The 24,178-nt window shown below is 36.0% G+C and overlaps 1 protein-coding gene across 4 annotated transcripts in view; it reads left to right on the plus strand.

The window, feature by feature from the left end:
• ACMSD (aminocarboxymuconate semialdehyde decarboxylase) overlaps positions 1 to 23,542 on the plus strand; it is a 60,285-nt gene extending 36,743 nt beyond the window's left edge. For all 4 annotated transcript variants that reach the window (XM_515804.9, XM_054679007.2, XM_009443354.5 and 1 more), the window contains 2 exons: positions 19,850 to 19,948; positions 23,319 to 23,542. In XM_515804.9, the coding sequence (XP_515804.1) occupies positions 19,850 to 19,948; positions 23,319 to 23,381 (162 nt within the window). In that variant the 3' untranslated portion in view covers positions 23,382 to 23,542. The remainder of the gene's footprint in view (positions 1 to 19,849; positions 19,949 to 23,318) is intronic.
• Positions 23,543 to 24,178: the final 636 nt, after the last annotated feature.

The raw sequence follows: 24,178 nt of genomic DNA on the forward strand, positions 1-24,178 counted from the left end.
GCCTCCCAAAGTGCTGGGATTACAGGTGTGAGCCACTGTGCCAGGCCAATTCAACATAGCTATTGCTTCTACATTCTCAGTCATCTTTCCTTTTCCATAAAAGCCTGTGTTTGTGGCTGAGCAGTTTGTACAGACTGCTTCATGCCTGTACATGTTTTATAGTCCAAAGGTTTACTTTCCTTTTTTATATCTGTTCCTTTCAGTCCAAGCTGGTGGTGCTTCTAATACAATTCCTTTAAAAACCAAATGAGTCTTTCATGAATCTTATTAAGTTTCACATCATTAGGCAAAAGACTTAGCCACAAATCTCTGAGAAAAGCCCTTCTCTACCTTTGGGTTTCTGCTAAGGTGGCTGAGAGACAACAGCCTTAAGCTTCTGAGAAGCCCTTTTTGTTTGACTGAATGGCTTTTTGAGGCACTTCCTAAATCTTTTGAGGTTATAACAAAGACATTATAGTCACATCTTGGCTTAATTTTTAGACTCTATTTTTCTGATTATGCCCTGGATTTAGTTTTTGCCAGAAATCCGTATCTTAACTTTAGCATCATTTGCTATAGGAGAGGCTGGAAATATTCAAACCCAACAATCCCCATAGTACCAGTCCATGGCTCAGGGGTTGGGGACCCCTGTTGTAGTTGACAGCATTGCTAAATTTTTGCCACCACCATAGCAAGGATCACCCTTCTTCTAGTTTCCAATCACATTTTCCCCATTCTCCTTTAAGCCTTTACTGCAACCTTCTCACAGGCCATTGGGCTTCTAATAAGAGTCTTTACAAGGACCTTTGGTCTTTTATTATTCTCAAAGTCCTTCCTACTTCCTCCTACTAATCAGTTCCAAAGCCACTCCCACATTTTCAGGTTTTTGTTATGGTAGCACCAAATTTCCAGGAACCAAACTCTGTATTCGTTACATGCTGCTGCATCACAAATTAACCTAAAACTCAGTGGTTTAAAACAAGAATGCATATTTACTATCTCATTCATTTTCTCTGGGTCAGGAATTCAGGAACCCTCTGGCTTGGCAATTCTGGCTCAGGGTTTCCCTTGAGGTTCAATAAGATGACTGCAGACCACCAATTTCTTCTTTCTTTCCTTCCTTGTTTTATTTTATTTACATGCTACTTACACAAACTTAACCCTAAACTCTCCACCAGTTTTGTAACTTTCCTCTCAGTACATTCAGACACGTAGACTAACACTAGTCCATTAATTCTGTGTTCTTAAAGAAATATCTTCAGGAGCCTTCTGATGCTCTAATTGGGACTGAGTTGCTATTTAAACCTGCTGCACAGCTGTCATCCTGAAATCTCTCTTCATGAGGATATTCTCAATCTCTCTCATTGGATTCCTTGTTTGCTGAATCTCATGATTTTCCCATTTCTTGGTTTTACTCCTTCATCTTGGTGGACAACATCCTTCAATAACTTTCAGAGAAGGAAGTATGGAGGATGAACTTTTCAAAACCTTGTTTATCTAAAAATGTCTGTATTCGTCCTTCGCAATGACCTAATTGTTTGGCTAGGTAACAATTCTAGCTTGGAAGTCGTTTCTTTCCCTCAGAATTTTAAAGTCATTGTTCCATTGTGTTCTGGCTTTTAGAGGTGCTGTTGGGTAATGCAATGACATCCTAATTTTTGAAATTTGCATAAAACCTGCTTCTCTCTTCTCCTTACCACAACTTCAAAGAGTCTAAGAATTTCTTTTTGTCCTGAAATTTCACAATGATACTACTTGATATAGGTCTATTTTCACCCATTACCCTAGTCATTTGGTGGATCCTTTCATTCTGTAAATTTTCTTAAATTATGTGTTAATGATTTCCTTCCCTCTGCTTTTTCTCTCTAGAATTCCTATTGTTCTAAAGTAGAACCTATTTTTGTTTTCTGTCTTATATACCACCTCTTTGAACTTTCGTTTTACTTTCTGGGAGATTTTTTTCAACTTTATTTAAAAAGGCTTCTATTTAGTTGGTCTCTTAATTTCCAAAAGCTTATTATTTTTCTTGTTCTCTGAATTTTTTTTAATATCCTGTCCTTGTTGGGTGGATGCAATACCTTTTCTTATCTCTCTGAATATAGTAAGAATTTTAGGAAGTTTGATTATCCCTGCAAGTCTTCCTCCAGGTGGCTTTTTTGTCTGTTTTTTAAAGTCTCGGTCTTTCATATTAAATGCTTTCCTCATGTGTCTATACTTTTTGAGCATGTACGATGTTTTAGTGCCTGACTCTTAGAGTTGTTAGGGCAAGACAGAGGTAATAATTGCACAGCACTGTGAATGTGCTCTATGCCGATGAAGTGTACATTTTAAATAGTTAATTTTGTGTTATGTAAATTTCACCTCAATTTTTTTTAAGGGGCCTGTTTCTGCAAGTTAGACTTTCCGCCACCCCAACCAAAATATCTATTCATATGTTATTCACTTTCTTTATTTATTTAGAGACAAAGTCTCACTCTGTCACCCAGGCTGGAGTGCAGTGGCATGATCTCAGCTCACCGCATCCTCTGCCTCCCGATTCAAGCAATTCTTGTGCCTCTCAGCCTCCTGAGTAGCTGGGATTACAGGCATGAGCCAGAACACCTGGCTAATTTTTGCATTTTTAGTAGAGATGTGGTTTCACCATGTTGGCCAGGCTGGTCTCAAACTCCTGACCTCAGGTGATCTGCCTGCCTCAGCCTCCCAAAGTTCCGGGATTACAGGCATGTGCCACTGCACCTGGCCCTTTTCTTTATTTTTAATGGAGAATCCCGAAATTCTTGTTCTGTAAAATAGAAAGTATTTTTATTTTGTAGTAAAAGAAATGGTTCACTTTTAGGAGCAACACTCAGTTTTTACAACAATAAGCAGAGATATGATCTTGTCTTGGGCATTTGATCTGTGAGTAAGAAGATGAACCTAAGCTGGACATCATTCAGGCCCAATGGATAAAACTTCACCATCCCCTTTCTGTACCTCTACATCTTTCATATTCAGGACTACTCTATTCAAGGGGTTCTGAAGGGCAAGGATGATCCAGAAGCACTGAAAAGTGATTTATCATTAAAGAAAGATTTGAATATACCCACAGCTATTGTAGGCAGCAGACCATACCATACGTATTAGAAATATTTCCAACATGGCTTAAAACAAAGAATTTCTCAGGCTGCGCATAATCCCAACACTTTCGGAGGCCGACATGGGAGGATCACTTGAGGTCAGGAGTTCAAGACCAGCCTGCCCAACATGGTGAAACCCTGTCTCTACTAAAAATACAAAAAAAAATTAGCTGGATTACGCCTGTAATCCCAGCACTTTGGGAGGCTGAGGTGGTTGGATCACTTGAGGTCAGGAGTTTGAGACCAACCTAGCCAACATGGTGAAACCCCATCTCTACTAAAAATACAGAAAGTAGCCAGGCGTGGTGACGGGCACCTGTAATCTCAGCTACTCGGGAGGCTGAGGCATGAGAATCACTTGAACCTGGGAGGTGGAGATTGCAGTGAGCCAAAATTGCACCACTGCGCTCCAGCCTGAGAGGTACAGTGAGACTTGGTCTCAAAACAAACAAAAAAAGGTGGGGGAGGGTACCTGCCTAATTCCCACCTAACTTGACATTTAAATTTGTTTGAATACTTCGGCTTCCAAGTATTTTGGTTACAAGATATTTTCCTGTGTACTGGAATCCTCAATAGAGTAAAAATACTTTTTTGAGGCCTGTAAGCTTCCTTTCTGTCTTCTCAAGAAGTTGTGGTAAGCGAGAGAGTTCAAGTCCTGGCTCTACCACTAGTTAGGTGGTGACCAAATATCAAGTCACTTACCCTTCTCAGCCTCAGCTTCTACAACTGTAAAATGGGGATGATAACCAGGCAGAGTTGGTGTGACGAGTTAACATAATACTATGCCAAAGGACTGTATAAATGTCAAGAGATTTTCATTACCTACTCCAGCACTTTACAAATAGTAGGTGTTAAGTTAATGTTTGTTTAATTGAATTGTATAATGATCTTGGGAATATAAAGCTAATTTTACTTTGCATTGATTGAATTAAACCAGGCTCTTTCTCTAGGAAATTATGTCTCAGGGAACAAACTAAATCTCTGGTATGCTAGAATTTTTGGATTAAGTTATGTTATAACAGAGTATGCTGTATTTACTGCAAATGCTACTAATGAGATATGCTAATGGGAAGATAATTAAGTGTTCCTTTTCCAGAAGAAAAAATGAAACTTTCTCCCACAATTAGAACCATTTTGTAAGCCACATCTTTGTGTTTGCAGAACTCCCTAAAAATGTGAAAAAGTTCATGCATCCCAGCAGGTGAGAAGTTTATTTCTTTTCCCTGACAGGAATATTAATCACTATTATTATCAGCTCAGTAAGTCCTTGACCTCATAGGGAGATGTGTGCAGCTGCTGGCTTTGGAGAGGGAAATGTATGTTGGAGCAAAGTGTTGATATCCACTGCTTTACTGCCTAATAAGGAAAGCCAGCACCTGTCCAGAAGGTAGAATTCCAGGATTCCAGATGAGGCAGCCATGGTACCTAAAATGTCCATCATTAGAACTATTCCTTGGGGTTTAATACAGTCTTTAGAAATGCCCTACTAAAATGGAGATGTTGTCAAATGCTACATTAGCACAGATATCTTTAAAAACTGGTGCATGATTATGGCGGATACCAAGGGAATAGGATCTGGGATCACAGACAAAAAAAAAACAGAAGAAATTTCAGCTTTTGGGAGGCCAAGATCAGATATGTTATTTGGGAACCTTAGATGTGAGGACAGCTTTGGGTATCCCAAGGAGCTAAGGTTAATGGAAATGGAATCAACAGTCATCCAAGGCCATATCATGTGACTCCTTAACCCAGGATTCCTCATGTAATTCATTTAAAACATAATCAATTTGCAGTTATGAAATAACAGGTGATAGAACTAGCAATAGAAAAAGTCATTTTTTTAGAGACAAGGTTTCACTCTGTCGCCCAGGCTGGGGTACAATGGTGCGATCATAGCTCACTGCAGCCTTGAACTCCTGGACTCAAGTGATCCTCCCACCACAGCCTCCTGAGGAGCTGGGACACAGGTACCATGGCTGGCTAAATTTTTGATTTTGTAGAGACAGGGTCTCACCATGTTGCCCAGACTGGTCAACATAGGTTGCTTCTGGCTGAAAGTGATCCCCCCCCCCCACCTCAGCCTCCCAGAGTGCTACAATTACAGGTGTGAGTCACTACACCCAGCCAAAAAAGTATTTTAACCCAAGTATTTATTAGGCATCAATCAACAGGAGACTGGCATTACTCAATAGAGTATGTGACCTTCATCCTACAGGATCATATACTCTTGAAGAATCTCTTCCCTCCCATTTTTTCTTGCTACTATCTCTTCTCCCTCTGAACAAGAAACTCAATAAAAATTTCATTTCCAATTTTGTATGCCTATCGCTTTCTCTCTTGCGAAATTACTGACAAGTCAGAAATGGTCAAAGATTTACCAGAAGTTTCAATGAGATGTACAGACAGATAACAGGTATGAAAAATGAAAAATTCACAAGCCAAATACAAGTACATACAATTATCTACTTGTACATAATTACAAGTAGATAATTAACCTCCTACAGGGAGGAGTTGTGAACAATAGTTACTAAATAATAATTCAACATTGCCAAACTCTGAGTGTGATGTTCTGCAATGGGCATCCAAAATCAAGTCAGGAAGGAAAGCAGGGAAGTGTCTTAACCAGAAGGACAAATTGCAGAAGGGTGATTTTCATTTCTGCTTCAGAATTATTTGCTTTCTCCATATTAAAATGGAATATACCCCTTCTTAAAATATATTTATATCCAAGAAGGCCATAATACTGGAAATGGAAGAATTCCAGACTAGAAGGCAAAATTAATTTCTAGACTTCATTTTCATGTTAATGTAGTTGACAAATGTAGTGAAAGCAAGGGACTTTTAAATATTATGTTGTGTTTTGGAATTGTAAACAGCTTTAGCAAGAGGAGTTTAGAAATAAGGACAAATGAACTTCCAGTGAATACCAAGCAGACAGTTCAGAATGAGATCAGCTGTTGCCACAGATGTAAGTAGACATAACTTTGGGACTTTAGGACTATTATCAGCAGGTGTATTTGTTTGGTTTCATACAGCAATGAGTACAGAAATCTAAAAATAAGACTTGTTAGTCTACCATGGCCTTCCTCTAAACTGTATTATATACTTTCCCATATTATTTCATATAAATGTATTTATAAAACCTAGGAAAATCTTTTTTGGGGGTAGAAATCAAAGTGTCATTTATCCTCAAATAGCTCAAATTTACAGTATTTAAAATATATTTAATATTTCAGGCCTAGGCCAGGCACAGTGGCTCAAGCCAGTAATCCTAGCACTTTGGGAGGTTGAGGTGGGTGGATCACTTGAGCTCAGGAGTTTGAGACCAGCCTGGCCAACATGGTGAAACCCTGTCTCTACAGAAAATTCAAAAATTAGCCAGGCATGGTGGTGCGCACCTGTAGTCCCAGCTACTTGGGAGGATGAGGTGAGAGGATCACTTGAGCCTCGGAGGCAGAAGTTGCAGTGAGCGGAGATCATGCCACCGCACTCCAGCCTGGGTGATGGAGTGAGACTTTGTCTCAAAAAATATATACATATATATATTTATATATAATACATATGTAAATATATATATTTATATATAATATATATGTAAATATATATAATATATAAATATATATAAAACATATATTAGATATGTGATTTTTTTTCAGGTCTAGTTACAGTCGGACTTCATCTTTCATATATTCAAGGATGCATTCCTTCAACACACACACATTTGTTAAAGTAGCTCTCATATTGATTATGAACATGTATCAGAGTTTTATTCTAAACTTGTATCAAAATAAGAAACATTCTCAAAAGTCCAATTCAAAGAATCCTTCTTACAAACACATTTTATAGAGAAAAAAATCAGCAGATAAATTATTAAACTAGATTTTTTTAAAGAAGGAAAATAATATCTAGTTAAGGATGACAGCCTCTTTGCCTTATTGGTTAAAGGTCTTAAACCAGTTTCAAGAGTAATAATCAGTCGAGTGGGTTTCCCGAGAGGGTCTTTTAAGCTCATTACTCTATTAGAAAATTGCTCAAGTATTTTATCAGGAAAAGAATTATTTCCCGAGGAAAAGCAGCTAGTCACATCAGACCACAAAGTTCTGCCCCCACAAAGGTTCGGGACCCCTTTATTTCTCACATTTATTGGGGGCTGCTTATGCCATGCTAAAGAACTTGAGCTTTACCTTCTAGGCAATGGAAAACTATTGACAGGGTTTAAGCAGAGATATGCTATGATCAAATTTGTATTTTTAAAAGACCATTTTCTCCACTATTTAGTATTGACTGAAGTGGATGAGACTGGAATTCCAGGAATAGGATGGCCTTAACTTTTGAAAATCAGTGTAATTCACCATATTCATGAAATAAATAGTATGATCATTTTATAGATGAATAAAAAGTACTTGGCAAAATTCATTACCCATTCATGATTTTTTTTTTTTTTTTGGCAGAGTCTCGCTCTGCCGCCCAGGCTGGCGTGCAGTGGCGCCATCTTGGCTCACTACAAGCTCCGCCTCCCGGGTTCACGCCATTCTCCTGCCTCAGCCTCTCGAGTAGCTGGGACTACAGGTGCCCGCCAACACGCCCGGCTAATTTTTTGTATTTTTAGTAGAGACGGGGTTTCACCGCGTTAGCCAGGATGATCTCGATCTCCTGACCTCGTGATCTGCCCGCCTCAGCCTCCCAAAAGTGCTGGGATTACAGGCGTGAGCCACTGCGCCCAGCCCATGATTTTTAATAAAACAAAACTCAGCAACTAAGAATAGAAAAGAACTTCCTCAATCTGATAGAGATTGTCATAAAAAAAAATCATAGCTATCCCCATACATAATGGTGAAATATTAAACACCTTCTCCCTAAGATGGGGAGAGAGGCAAACATGTCCACCCTCACGCCTTCCAATCAACAATGCACTGGCAATCCTACCCAGTACAAGAAAACAAGAAAAAGTAAAAAGGCATACATATTGGTGAAAGAAGTAAATAGTCTCTTTGGCAGATGACATGACATAATTGTTTATGTAATAAATTTTTAAGGACCCTACAAAGCAGCTACTGGAACTAATAAGTGGCTTTAGCAAGATTGCAGGACATAACGGCAATATTTTAAAAATCAGTTGTATTTTTATATACTAGCAGCAAGCAATTATAAATTAAACTTTTAAACAATTCAATTTATAATAGTGTTTTACAATGAGATCACATGGACACAGGAAGGGGAATATCACACTCTGGGGACTGTGGTGGGGTGGGGGGAGGGGGGAGGGATAGAATTGGGAGATATACCTAATGCTAGATGACGAGTTAGTGGGTGCAGCGCACCAGCATGGCACATGTATACATATGTAACTAACCTGCACAATGTGCACATGTACCCTAAAACTTAAAGTATAATAAAAAAAAAAACTAAAATACTCAGAAATAAACTGAAATGATGTGTAAGACCTCTACACTGAAAACTATAAAATATTGCTGAGCAATTTTTAAAAATCTAAATAAATGGAAAGTTCTATCATGTTTATGGATCAGAGAACTCTACGATGTTAAGATATCAATTCTCCTCACATTGATCTATAGAGTCAATGTAATCCAAGCTAAATCTAAAAATCTAAAATGTATACACATATACAAAGGACTAGAAGAGCCAAAATAATCTTGAAAAAGAAAAATAAGTTAAAAACTTGCATTAACTGACCTCAAGGGTTACTACAGAACAACAGCAATCAAGATAGTGTGATATTGGCATAAGGAAAGACAAATAGATTAATGGAATAAACTAAAGAATCCAGATATATATCCATTCTTTTTCTTTCTTTCTTTCTGAGACAGGGTCTCACTCTGTCACCCAGGCTGGAGTGCAGTGGCACGATCTCGGCTCACTGCAACCTGTGCCTCCCAGGTTCAAGTGATTCTCCTGCCTCAGCCTCCCAAGTAGCTGGGATTACAGGCATGCACCACCATACCTGGCTAATTTTTGTATTTTGGGTAGAGATAGGGTTTCACCATGTTGCCCAGGCTGGTCTTGAATTCCTGGCTTCAAGTTATCCTCCCACCTTGGCCTCCCAAAGTGCTGGGATTAGTCATGAGCTGCCGTGTGCAGCCCAGAAATATATTCATCCTTATATGGTCAATTAATTCTTGACAGAGACACGAAAGCAATTACATGGGGAAAGGAAAGCCTTTTCACAAATGGTGCTGAAGCAAGAATCCATCATATGGGGGGGAAATGAACCCTGACCCTATCTCATACCAGCCATACACAAAACTTAATTTGAGCAAGATTATACAACTAAACAAAAAAGCTAAAACAATAAAGCTTCAAGAAGAATATAGAAGAATATCTCTTCAACCTGGAAGCAGGCAAAAATTTCTTGGACAAGACGCAGAAAGCAATAAAACCATAAAGAAGAATTTGACAAATTAGACTTCATCACATTAAACACTTTAGCTCATCCTAAGACAACATTAGCAACATGAATAAGTAAGCCACAGAATGATAGGAAATGTTCATAAAGCATATATATGACAAAGGACTTATATCCAAAATTTATAAAGAACTACTAAAACTCATGATGAAAAGTCCAACAATCCTATTTAAAAGTGGGCAAAAGGCTTAAATGGCCACTCCCAAAAAGAAGGTAACAATTAGCCAATAAACATATTTAAAGGTGCTCAACATCATTAGTTCATCAGAAAAATGCAATTTAAACTATGATGAGAAAACACTGCACATCCACTGAATAGCCAAAAACAAAAAAGACTGAGAACTCAACTATGAGCAAGGATGTAAAACAACTAGAATTTTCACACATTGTTAGTAGAATATACTCCTATCCTATCACCCAGCAGTTTTACTCCTAGGTATTTACCTAAGAGAACTGAAAATACATATCCACACACAAAAATACAACTTGTATAAAAAAGTTCTTGGTAGCTTTATTCCAAATAGCCAAAAACTGGAAAAAGTGTTAAATGTCCATCCACAGAAGCATGGATAAAAAAATTACCATATATCTGACACAATGGAATACTACTCAGCAAAAAACAACAACAAAACAGAAAAGAAAAAAATAATTTGCTGATACACACTACAACATAGATAACTCTTACAAAAGGCTGAATGAATGAAGCTGGATCCCAGAGAGTGTATACTGTATGACTCCATTCATATGAAGTTCTTGAAGAGGCAAAACTAGTCTACGGTGAAAAAAAAAGACAAGTTATTACCTTTAGTGGGAGAATTGAGAGGAGAGAATGACCAAGAAGGAGCATGAGGGAGCTTTGTGGGGTGATGAAAATGTGCTGTATTTTGATAGGGATATGGGCAATGCCAGTGTATTCTTTGTCAAAAATCAGCAAATTCATCACTCAAGAATTTGTGTTTTACTCTATGTAACTATTACTTTTAAAAAAGACATTGAATGCTAGCTAGTAGATTTGCTTTTTGCAGTGGTGTAGGTTAACAATTCTGAAAATACTTCATGTGCATTCTAGGCTCATGCAAATGAAGAAACAACATGAGTAAAATGGCAGGTGTCTCACTATTGGATAAGGTAATTAGAAATCTGAAGAGTAGGAAGAAGATGAGAAGGTACCCTGCAGTGTTTGGATTGGAAATGGATATATTGGTATAATACATGGTTTTTAATATAGAAAGATATGGAAATATAGATATGTGTGTGTGAGGCAGGTATTTCCACATCAGTAGCAGTTATCACTTACAGCGCCCAGATCTTGGTTTCTAGTTACCATTTTCCATCAAAGGAAGCTAGTCTGCTTGGAGAAAAGGCTGTTTCCAAGACAGAGAAAGTATAAAGTGAGCTAGAACATTTTGTACCTGAAAGTAAGGAAGTACGGTCAGCCCTCTGTATTCACAGGTTCCACATCCACAGATTCAACCAACTGAATTGTCCAACAGGTCAAAAATAGTTTTAAAGATAAAATAAAATAACAGAATAACAAATACAAATATAAAGAATAATACAGTATAACAATTGTTTACATAGCAACATTGTATTAGGTAATATAAGTAAAGGATGATTTAAAGTATGCAGGAAGATGTGCATAGGTTATATGCAAATACTACATCATTTTATATATAGGATTTGAGCATCTGAAGACTTTGGTCTTGAGGGATAACTGTACTCAAAGAATGGTGGGGAAATAGCATAAGGATACAGGAGTCAACCTGAAGAGGTGATTCACATTGAGCAAACCTGAGATGATCTGGCTATCAAAATAAACAGTGATAATAATGGATTATAACCAATTGGATAAAATTAAGTCCATGAGTCCAAAATGATATAAATAAAAAGAATGAATATATTAATAAATAGGTGAACATATATATTTAATTTACATAAGTTAATGTGTTTGTATATATGAAGAAATCTCTTCTTTATAATGAATATAGAAATAACAATAGTTAGAAAATTATTACTGAATGATAATACCAGTGGATGAAAGTTGGAAAAGGACAAGATATTTACATGATCTCAAAGTGGCTCCCCACAAATTGCTTAATAATCATGAAGAGAAAAAAATAGTGATTTCACATTAGAGAAACCCAGCAAACACCAACTTAACTAAATAATCAAAATTACCAATACTAAGACAAACCGACATGATATGCCCTGATATAATACACTGAATAAGACTCAATATCACTTCTGTAGTATTCCTATCCCAAATGCGTAATTTGTACACAATCACGAGGAAACATCAGACAAACACAAACTGAGGACATTCTATAAAATAACTAATCTACAATCTTCAAAAATATCCCAGATGAAGAGTGACAAAAAAGGCCAACTGATCCAAATTAAGGGAAACTTCAGAGACATAACAACTAAATTTAATATGTGATCATCAATTAGATCTTCGACTAAGAAAAATAATTAGCTATAAATCACATCATTGGGGCAATTGACAAAATTTGAATATGAACTATGGATAACGAAATAACACTGTTATCAATGTTAAATTTCCTGATTTTGAGAAGTATACTGTGGTCATATAAAAAGTATCCCTTTTTTTAGGAAATAAACACTAATTTATGTAGGAGTAAGGAGCCATGATGTCTCCAACTGACATATAGCTCAAAGAAGTGTGTATATATACATAAATATCTAAGAGAAAATGATAAAGCAAAGATGGCAAAGTATAAACAATTGTTAAATCTGGGTGAAGATTACATGGAAGTTTCCTGAATTTTCTTGCAACATTTCTGTCAGTTTGAAATTCTGCCAAAATAAAAAAAAATTCCACCACATTCATTAATCAGTTAGTGAATAAAAAATAGGAGTTCAGACTAGTCAGGAAACCATAACATATCTGTATAACTATTCATGTTCTTTGCTCAATTTTTAATGGGGTTATTTGTGTGGTGTTTTTTGCTGAGTTCTTTGAGCTCCTTATAAATTATAGATATTAATACCCTGTGTCAGGTATACGGTTTTCAAATATTTTCTCCCATACTGCAGGTTGTCTTTTCACTCTGGTAATTATTTCTTTTGCTGTGCAGAAGCTATTTAGTGAATTAAGTTCCATTTGTCTATTTTTGTTTTTGTTGCTTGTGCTTTTGAGGTCTTAGTCATGAATTATTTGCCTAGACCAACGCCCAGGAGAGTTTTCCCTAAGTTTTCTCCTAGTATTTTTATATTTTCAGGTCTTGCATTTAAATTTTTAACCCATCTTCAGTTGATTTTTTTATATGGTAAGAGATAGGGGTCCGAGTTCATTCTTTTGTATGTGGCAATCCAATTTTCTCATTTATTGAAAAAGGTGTCCTTTCCCCAGTGTATGTTTTTGTCAACTTTGTCAAAGCTCATGAATAGACACACTTCAAAAGAAGACATACAAATGGCCAACAAATATGTGAAAAAATGTTTAATATCACTGATCATCTGAGAAATGCAAATTAAAACTACAATGAGATATCATCACATGCCAATCTGGCTATTATTAAAAAGTCAAAAATAACACATTGGTGAGGAAATGCAAAGAAAATGCTTATACACTGTTGGTGGGAATGTAAATTAGTACAACCTTTATGGAAAACAGTATTGAAATTTCACAAAGAACTAAAAATAGAACTACAATTCAATCCAGAATCCCACTACTGGGCATCTACCCAAAGGAAAAGAAATCATAATATCAAAAAGATACCTACACTTGTATGTTTATAACAGCACTATCACAATAGCAAAGAAATGGAATTAACCTAAGTGTCCATCAGTAAATGACTGGATAAAGAAACTGTCATATATATGCACAATGGAATAATATTCAGCCATAAAAAGTATGAAATCATGTCTTTTGTAGCAACATGGATGGAACTGGAGGCTATTATCTTAAGTGAAATAACTCAGAAACAGAAAGTCAAATACCGCATGTTCTTACTTACAAGTGGGAGCTAAATAATGTGTACACACAGACATCAAGTATGGAAAAATAGATACTGGGGACTTGGAAGGGTGGGAGGGTGGATGGAGGTGAGGATGAGAAATTACTTACTGAGTGCTATGTACATCATTCAGGTGATGGTTACACTAAAAGCCCAGACTTCACCATTATGCAATATCTCCATATAACAAAACTGCACTTGTACCCCTTACATGTATATTTTTTTTAAAAATCGGGTATAACTGGAAAACAGTGTAACTCATTTAGGGCTCCAGCAGAAAATAAGATGACATACATGAATTGGGAAAACTAAACTAGTAAAGGGAAATTAATAAAGGGATTATTGACAAAGTTGTGAAAAGCTCCATTACTATTCCAGGCCAAAACTTGAAGCTAGAGAGGCTCTGTAAAAAGGGCCTGTGCTGAAGTCTTAGGTTTCTATTGCTGTGGAAAAAATAAATAAATAAATAAATAAATCCCTGTGGACAGGAGCTGAGACTTCTAGTTGGAGGCTAGATGACTCCATGGAAGGCGCTAGGTAATTAAGTACTTTCCTTTCATTCTACAATCTCCTGCCTGTGTTGCTCATTAACTAAATCCATCTGGAAGCCCAGGGTCAAGGGAGTCCATTGTATACTTCATACAAGTCAGTCTCCAGGGGACAAGTAGGAGTGAAGAAGGATGGAAAGTTGATCTGGAAGAGCAAGCAGCAGATATCCAGAATGAAGGTGGATCAAGGTGGGGGAGGGGCCAAGAGAGCAAAAGCAAGAATGAGAGTGACAGAATAGAAATGAACATGATGTTGAGTAAATACTTAGATGACAACTTCAATATTAGCATAACATGCTGAGTTTTAATTGCCTGTGAAGCAGCCAAGTGTGGCTGTCCAGCAGGCAGTCACATACCAGAGCTTGAAGCTTAGGATGAGACTGACTGCCCAAGCAGCACAAATAGAGTGACAATGACAGAGAAGAAGTAAGTAGTTAACACTTAGATTCGCATTTTTCACCACCCATTTACTTTTGATTGAATGCATTTGATTTTTTCTTTATCACTCACTGAAACTGCATTTAATAAAGCTGCCAAATCCAATAGACACTATCCAGTCCTTACCTTTGTCTTCCTCTTGTCTCTTGTGAATCATTACTTATTAAATACTTTTTCTTCCAATATATCTCACTGCATTTTTTTTTTTTTTGAGACAGGGCCTCGCTCTTTCACTCAGGCTGGATAATCATAGCTCACTGCAGCCTCCATCTCCCAGGCTCATGCAATCCTTCCACCTCAGCCTCCCAAGTAGCTAGGACTACAGGTGTGTTCCACCATACCAAGCTAATTTGTTTTATTAAGGTCTCACTATGTTGCCAAGGCTGGTCTTGAACTCCTGAGCTCAAGTAATCCTCCTGTCTCACCCTCCTAAAGTGCTGAGATTACAGGTGTGAACCACTGTGCTGGCTACATTTTTTTTTTAGATAGTACTTCTTTCTAGTTCTCTTTCCACATCCCTGTCTCTCTCTGCCTCTTTTGTAGGCATTTTCCCCCTGTCCTCCATTTGTGCAATCACTCCACCCACCATGTTGATGATTTCTATGATTCTATCCTTAGCCCTCCTCATAAACCACGGAGGCCAGAAGGCAGTGGAAGACAAATTTAAAGTACTAAAAGAAAGAAGAAAAAATACTGTAACCCTGTAATGTGAGAACTCTATTTCAAGCAAAACTATCCTTTAAGAATGAAGGAGAAATTAAGACATTTCTAGATGAAACAAACTGAGCTAATTCATCATTAGTAGACCTGCCATACAAGAAATGCCAAAGGGAGTTCTTTAGGCTAAAATGGAAGGACACTAGACAGAAGAAGTCACAAGGAAAATTAGAAAACATTAGACATGAATAGAATACAAAAACACAACATTCTAAAACTTATGGATGCAGCTAGAAGTAGTACTTAGTGAAAAATTTATAGCTGTAAATGCCTATATTAAAAAAGAAGAAAGACCTTAATTCGGTGGCCTAGGACTTGGCCTTGAGAGCTAGAAAATGCAGAGTAAACTAAATCCCAAGCAAGCAGAAAAATATATATAAATATTAGAGCAGATATAAAAGAAATAGATTATAGAAAAACAATAGGGAAAATCAGTGAAACCAAAATTTGGTTCTTTGAAAAAATCAACAAAATCGGCAAACCTTTAGCTAGACTGACCAACAAAAATAAAGAAAAAAGATTCAAATTACTAATACTAAAATCACAAATGAAATAGGATGGCAGTACTACAGAACTTACAGAAATAAAAAGAATTATAAGTAAAAATTTGAGCAACTATATGACAACAAATGAAATAACCTAAATAAAATTATGAAATTCCTAGAAAGACTACCAAAACTGGCTGAAGAAGAAATAGAAAGTTCAAACAGGTCTATATTAAGATACTGAATTAATAATTTTCAAACTTCCCACAAAGAAAAGCTGATGACCAGATGTCTTCGCTGGTGAATTCTATGAAAAATGTAAAAAAGAATTAAAATAAATTCTTCACCAATGCTTCAAAAAATATAAAAGAGCTCAATAAACAAGGAGTGGAAGGGAACATCCTCAACCTAATAAAAAGCATCATGAAAAACCCACAACTAACATCACACTTAATAGTGAAAGACTGAAAGGCTCTATTCTCATCACTTCTATTCAACATTGTACTGGAGGCTCTAGTCAAGGCAATTAGGCAAGAAAAACAAAGAAAAAGCATCTAGATTGGAAGAGAAGGAAAAAAATTTTCTCTACTTGCAATTGAGACGGCTTTGTATATAGAAAATCCTAAAGAATCCACAAAGAAACTATTAGGGCTAATAGATTCAGCAAGCTTAGAGAGTACAAGATAAATAAAAAATTAATTGTATTTCTATTTGTTAGCAATGAATAATCCATAAATGAAATTGAGGACACAATTCCATTTATAATAGCATCAGCAAGAAAAACATTTGTGAAAAATATAGCCAAAAAAGGCACAAAATATATACCCTGCTGTAATCCAAGCACTTTGGCAGGCCAAGGCGGGTGGATCATAAGGTCAGGAGATCAAGACCATCCTGGCTAACACAGTGAAACCACATCCCTACTAAAAATACAAAAAAATTAGCCGAGTGTGGTGGCATGCACCTGTAATCCCAGCTACTAGGGAGGCTAAGGTAGGAGAATAGCTTACCAGGAGGTGGAGGTTGCAGTGAGCTGAGACCGTGCCACTGCACTCCAGCCTGGGCAACAGAGTGAGACTGCATCTCAAAAAAGAAAAAAATATATATATATTATATATATATATATAACATGTATATATGTATATATAATATATATACATACATAATATATATTATATATGTTTTATATATATGTTACAAAACATTGTTGAAGAAAATTAAAGAAGACCTAAATGAAAAGACATTCCATGTTCATTGATTCAAAAACTTAATGTTGCTAACTGGCAATACCCCCCAAATTGATCTACAGATCCAATGCAATTGCTATCAAAATTCCAGATGTCTTTTTTTTTGGCAAAAATTGATAAGCTGATCCAAAAATTCATATGAAAACGCAAGGGGGCCAGGTGCAGTGGCTCACACCTGTAATCCCAGCACTTTGGGAGGCCAAGGTGGGTGGATCACCTGAGATCAGGAGTTTGAGACCAGCCTGGCCAACATGGCAAAACCCTGTCTCTACTAAAAATACAAAAATTAGCTGGGTGTGATGGCGTGCGCCTGTAATTTCAGCTACTTGGGAGGCTGAGGCAGGAGAATTGCCTGAATCCGGGAGGCAGAGGTTGCAGTTAGCCAGGATTGCACCATTACACTTCAGCCTGGGTGACAAGAGTGAAACTCCGTCTCAAAAAAGAAAATGCAAGGGATCCAGAATAGCCAAACAATCTAGAAAACACAAAATTGGCACAGTCACATTCCCAACTTCAAAACTTTCTACACAACTACAGTAATCAAGACTCTATGGGACTAGCCTAAAGACAGACATAAAGATCAACTGACTTTCAACAAGGGTGCCAATACAATTCAGTGTGATAAAGAATAGTCTTTTCAACATATGATAGTGAGATAACAGTAGATATCCACATGTAAAAAAAATAAATAAAGTTGGACTCCTTCTTTACACCATGCAAATTAACTCAAAATGGATCAAAGACTTAAATTGAAGAACTAAAACCACAAACTCTTAGAAGAAACCATAGGTGTAAATCTTTGTGACTTTGGGTTAGGCAATAGTTTCTTTGCTATGGCACCAAAAGTACAAGCATCCAAAGAAAATAATAGATAAAGAAGACTTCATCAAAATTTAAAATTTTTGTGCTTCAAAAGACAATATCAAGGAAGTAAAAAAGACAACTCACAGAATGGAGAAAATATTTGCAAATCATGTATCTATAAGGCTCTAGTATTCAGAACACACAAAGATCTCTTATAGCTCAATGACAAAAAGATAACAAAATGGACATGAATGTACACAAGGGATCTTAGTAGACATTTCTCCAAGGAAGAGATACAAATAGCCAATAAGCACATGAAAAGATGTTCAACATAATTACTTATTAGAGAAATACAAATAAAAACTACAATGAGATACCACCTCATACCTACTGAGATGGCCATAATCAAAAAGATGAATAACCAATGTTGGCGAGGATCTGGAGAAACTGGAACCCTCATACATGCTGGTGGGAATGTAGAAAGCTGCAGCCATGGTAGAAAATAGTTTCTCAAAATGTTAACCATGGACTTACCATACGCGCCAGCACTTCCACTCTTAGGTACGTATTGATTCAAGCAATAACATGGGTGAACCTTGAAAACATTAAACTAAATGAAAGAAGGCTACATATTATGTGATTCCATTTATGTGAAATGTACCAACCAGGCAATTCTGGAGACACAGAGGGTAAACTAGTGTTTTCCAAGGGCTGGAGGGAGAAAAGAATGGGGAGTCACTGCTAATGGGTACAGGGTTTATTTTGGAGGTGACAAAAATCTGTGGTTATATAAGATGAATAAAATTTTGTTAAACATTCTATAATTAGTGGAAATGATTACACAGACTTATGAATATACTAAAACCCATTGAATTATACACTTTAAAGGGGGTGAATTTTATGGTATGTGAATTATATCTCAAAAAAAAAGAAAAGGGGATATTCTGACCCCCAAGCCCTAGTCCTACTCCATGGAGGAAATTAATGTTATTTGTTTCTTAGATACCATTCCTGAAATAGACTGTATATATACAAACATATATTTGTGGGTCTATAGGTACCTTATTGAAAACAGAAATCAAAGCATAGCAGACACATTGTTCTAGACTCTTTATTTCTCTTTATAACTTCAAGATCATTCTTCTTTACACTGTAACTTGGAGATTATTCCATTTCAGCATACGTAAGTATTCTTTATTCTTTTCTATTTGGAGATATTCTGTAATTTAATTGGCCAGTCTTTTGCTGTTCCAAATAATGTTGCAATTTATTTCTTTGTATATCTTTCCAGCACAAGTGTATGAGTGGAATACGTTTTGAGAAGTAAAATTTCTGGTTTGAATTTTTATTTTATTTTACTTTGATAAATTGCCATTATTGACATAATATCTTTCTCACTTGATTATGAGTTCCTTCAGAAAAGGAACCATGTCTGTTTTGTTGACAAGGGTACATCTAAATTCTAGCACATTGTCTGACACACTGCTTAATATATTTGTAGATTGACAAGCCTACGTATTTTATTGTATAAAGTGTCAAATGGAAATTCAAAGCTATACTGTTCAAAAACTTATGATCCAGTTTATAGGAATTGTTTATAGGAACTGATCCAGAGATAGGGGATTTTCTTTTTCTATTTTTGGTTTTTGTTTTTGTTTTTTTTTTTTACTTTTTATCGAGTTATTTGTTTTTTATGTTTCCTTTCCTACTCTGTTAATAGTATGTTTTGAAAAACTGTGGAATCAATTGCAATGTGTCATTCAAAGAAAGACAGAATCCCTTAATTTCATCTGAATATATATATTTTAGTAAATAAATATCAATTTCTTATATTTCAGTATTCTATATTTCAGTTATTTAAAAAGAGAGAGAATGGGGTTGATTTGCAACAAAGAGACCTAATAGTGACACCTGCTGGAAAAAAAAAGTCAGAATAAAATTTGAACCATTAAATCTTTTTAAAATTTTAGACAAGTTTTATGTTTCTATTAATCAGGAAAAAATGTGTTATTTTTATGACAGGAATGTTTGTAATAAGTAAACATAATTGTTTACAGGAGGCTCTTTCATGTTTTACAAAACAACAGAGAAATATATATTTTGTTTTTTAGGATAAAGTCATTTTGGGAACCGATTACCCCTTTCCACTAGGTGAGCTGGAACCTGGGAAACTAATAGAGTCCATGGAAGAATTTGATGAAGAAACAAAGGTATAATGTCTTTTACTTCACGGCTTTCTTACTGACTTTTCCTGCTCTAATTGGGTTTGGTTTCAGAGCACTTTGATACATGAAAACAAAGAACAGAGGAACCATTACACTGAATTCCCTAAAACTATTACTCTATCTCCATAAATAGCTAAACTATTAAAGGACAAAAAAAATGACAAAGCTGAAAGTCAGCCTAGTACAACTAAATTCATAAACCCAAGAAAGAAAGTTGTATAGAAGGATATGACAATAAAATATGCCTGCATGTTAGATAGATCATAGGAAAAATGTCTAAATTTTTTCTATATTACTTCTGTTACAAATCTACCAATCTCAAAAGTTGTAATAACTCGTTATTTAGATGATGAAACTAAAGTCTTGATTAAAAGGATCCAAGGAATCAGATCCTTTAAGTAACTAGATTTTATTTTTTTTCCCGGCGTTTGACTTTTAAGGCAGGTAAATGATACTAATATGTGCTATAATGCTACCATTACCTAGTCTACCCCTTAGACTCCTAAACGAAGATGAGTTTAAAATGAGATGCAGTGTCTTCAGTTTCCCTCTCCTTTGCCACTCCTTCCACACCCCCATCCTCCAAAAAAATGAGTTCTTCCTAAGACCTTCACTGCCCATCACTCCCAGGAGTCAGGGATGGCCAAAAATAACAATATGAGAATACATAAACTCTTAATAAATCTTACAAAACTTTTAGTTGTAATCCTTTTGCATAATTCTTGGCTTTCTTCTAAACTAGAATCCAAAAGTTACCTTGAACTCTCTCTGCCTTAACTATTAAAGATATTGTTCATCAAATCTTCTCAATAGGCTTAAAGTACATTAACAGATGCCAAGAAAAATTCATTCTTCAGTATACTAGTTACAAGTTATTAACTGGGAAACCTTAGACTATTTTATACACAAAGTGTCCCTTTTGGCACTAAAAGTCTTGAACTGTTAAATATTACCTACTAAATATTGTTAAATATTTACCCACTTCCTTCCTAAAGTAGGAAGCTGTCATAAAGGCATTTTTTATCTTTTTTTTTAAACAACAAAGGTTGAAAATGAAAAACTTTCTACTAACCAAAATTAAACAGAAACCAGATGACCCACATATCCTGATTAAAAACTTAATGGAATAATAGTAATTATTATTACATGCCTTTTATTGTTTATTCTTATGTGCTTATCACTTTCAAGTTTTTTCTGTAATCTTGCATAAAGGCTTTATACTAACACAAATTCACAATGACATTCTGTACAAGGGTACTCATTGTAATGCTGTAATACTGAAAACAATCTTTAGGGGAATAGTTAAATAAATCATAATATATCCACACAATGGAAATTATGCCACCATAAACAAATTAGAAATCAATTTCCAAGATACATTAAATTTTAAAAAGCAAGGTATAAAACAATTTGTATAGTATACTTCCATTTGTAGATCCAATACATCTTTTGTGAAAAAGAATCTTTATATGCCTGAATATAAGTATTTGCTTATGGAGTATAAACATAAAATATCTCTGGAACATAAACAAGAAACTGATCAAACTCTGGGAAGAAAAAGGTAGTTGGATGGCAGTAGTGGAATGAAGTATCTATTTTTAGACATTTTGAATTTTGAACCATGCGAAGGTAAATACCACTAAAGAAATTTAAAATAAAATAAATAAATCCATTTGATAAGTACATTGGAAGGTATAGCAGTCCCCCCTTATCCTCAGTTTTGCCTTCTACAGTTTCTCTTACCCCAGTCAACCACAGTCCAAAAATATTAAATGGAAAATTCCAGAAATAATTCATAAGTTTTAAATTACATGCCATTCTGAGTAGCATGGTGTAAGCTTACACTGTCCTGCTCTCTCCAGCCCAAGATGTGAATCATCCCTTTGCCCAGGGTCTCCATGCTGTATCCACTCCTTCCCCATTAGTCACTTAGTATCATCTTGGTGATCAGATGGACTGTCGCCATATTGCCATGCTTGTGCTCAACTCACCTTATTTTACTTAATAATGGCCCCAAAGCACAAGAGTAGTAATTCTGGCAATTCAGATATGCCCAAGAGAAGCTGTAAAGTGCTTCCTTTAAGTGAAAAGGTGAAAGTTCTCAACTTAATAAGGAAAGAAAGAAAAATTATATGTTGAGGTTGCTAAGATCTTACTTTGTAAGAATGCATCTTCTATCTGTGAAACTGTGAAGAAAGAAAAAGTAATTTGTGCACAGTATATATAGGATTCTATATAGCATCCACAGAGGGTCTTGGAATGTATCCTTCATCGATAAGGGGGGACTGCTGTATATAGGCAGATGCATTCTACCATGAAGATGTGGAGAAAGAAAACAAGACTTGGGAGTTGAGTGACTTGCCAAAGGCAATATAACTGGTGGGTTATAGTGTATGGATGCGATCCCAAATCCCTTAACTCCAGGATCAGATCTCCATCCAACACTCTGAAGGGTACCTCCCTTAAAGGATACATGGTACTAAGCTATCTTAAAAGGTGAAGCACATGGTTCCTCCCAGCAGCAATAGTCACTTCTGAAATCTTCCTCTAGTGGAGGATGGCCTAAGTATGTATTGGGGAAGAACCCTGAGTAAGAGGTCCTGCCTCAAATCACCCACTTTTCAAGGCTGTGTAAGAACCCTGAAGTGGTCATAATATAGAAGGATACATTAATGGTATGGATGTCACACAACCCCATATATTTCTTCCATCCTCAGCTACATACCTGTCCTTTGCAAGCTGGATAAACAAATCAGTTAGGGTATCACAAAGTTACTTCTTAAATCTCTTCTTTCAGCAGAGTTGATATAGTTTATAGCTGGGGAGTCCATTTCTTATGTGAAAATTTTAAGATGTACAGATTTGTACCCTCATCTGAGACCCTTCATTTATATCACTTCTCTTGCTCTGAAAAAGCTTAACTTTTATTTAGGGCCATGTGAAAACAACAACACATATGTCTAGCAGCTGGGGGATGGCTAGATGACTTTTGAGCACCTTTTGCAGCCCTCTTGTCCCACAGACCTAACTGTACCTTTTCTCTGTATTTGCCTCCAAATGGTCCTTAAGATCCAACCTGTTAGAGGGTCCAGTTTCCAAACAAGGGCACCTCCTAAGGAGGGCTCTCCCCTTTATAAGTCTCTTCTCTCCCCCTACAATCAAGTTTCAGATTTAGATTTCAAATAGCGGGGCAAAACATAGGTCAAGAGGATTTTGGTAAGAGATTCACTGTATAACCTGCTAGTCTTTTTCTCTCATATTGGGGAGCTGATTTTTTTAAACCTGATCAATGTAGTACTTAAAAGTACTTAAAAAACAACCAATAATGCTTTAAAATATTTTCTTTTCTTTTCAGAATAAACTCAAAGCCGGCAATGCCCTGGCATTTTTGGGTCTTGAGAGAAAACAATTTGAATGACTGAATTTACTACAAAGGCAAACTTTCAAAAGGATATCTCATTTTTGTTTCTAAATATGTATCAACAGGTATCAACAAAATCCTATTTTGAACTATTTTACTCAGAAATGAATGTCCCAAATATCCTAAATTATTCATAATAAAAATGATTTGTAAGTGTTTTCATTCTGAAAAGCAGTACATTATTTCACGTGCAAATAAAAAATGATTTTCCCAGTGCTCTTTTAATTAATCTGGAGAAATACAAAATAAAATGTCATTAATGATTTATATGGAGAAAGATTCATTCTAGAGGACTTAGGTAGGTTGCCCATTTTGAACAAAGATATGTGAATTGGACTCAAATAACCTGTTCCATCTGCCTTTAACACCTACCATTAGCCCAGAACTGGGCTGGGAATGCTTTAGCCTCCACAAAATAAATAACATGAATATAGGATATCCATAACCTCAGGGAGCTTCCAGACCAATTAAGGAAGTAAGAGATGTTCATGGAATAATTACTAAGCTATCAACTTTGAGTGTCAAAGAAGTTTCATTACGCGGAATTCACTTTGGTCTAAAACTGTGGAGCAGATCTTCACAGAGGGTGGAACATGAGAGTCCAGGAGATGAATAAGGAATTTTTAGGGTTAGAGGATGGGAAACAGGAAGGCAAAACTATGGGAACACAGCTGTGGTTTCAGACTGAATGAGACATCCATTTAAAAGTTTTTGTCTATAAATTTACTCCTACCAGAAGCTCTTTTGATTTTAAAATACCGAGCAGAATGTATAAAGCTAACTATGGAAAGTTA

Source organism: Pan troglodytes, chromosome 13 (genome assembly GCF_028858775.2).
Source record: "Pan troglodytes isolate AG18354 chromosome 13, NHGRI_mPanTro3-v2.0_pri, whole genome shotgun sequence".
Classification (NCBI taxonomy): Eukaryota; Metazoa; Chordata; class Mammalia; order Primates; family Hominidae; genus Pan; species Pan troglodytes.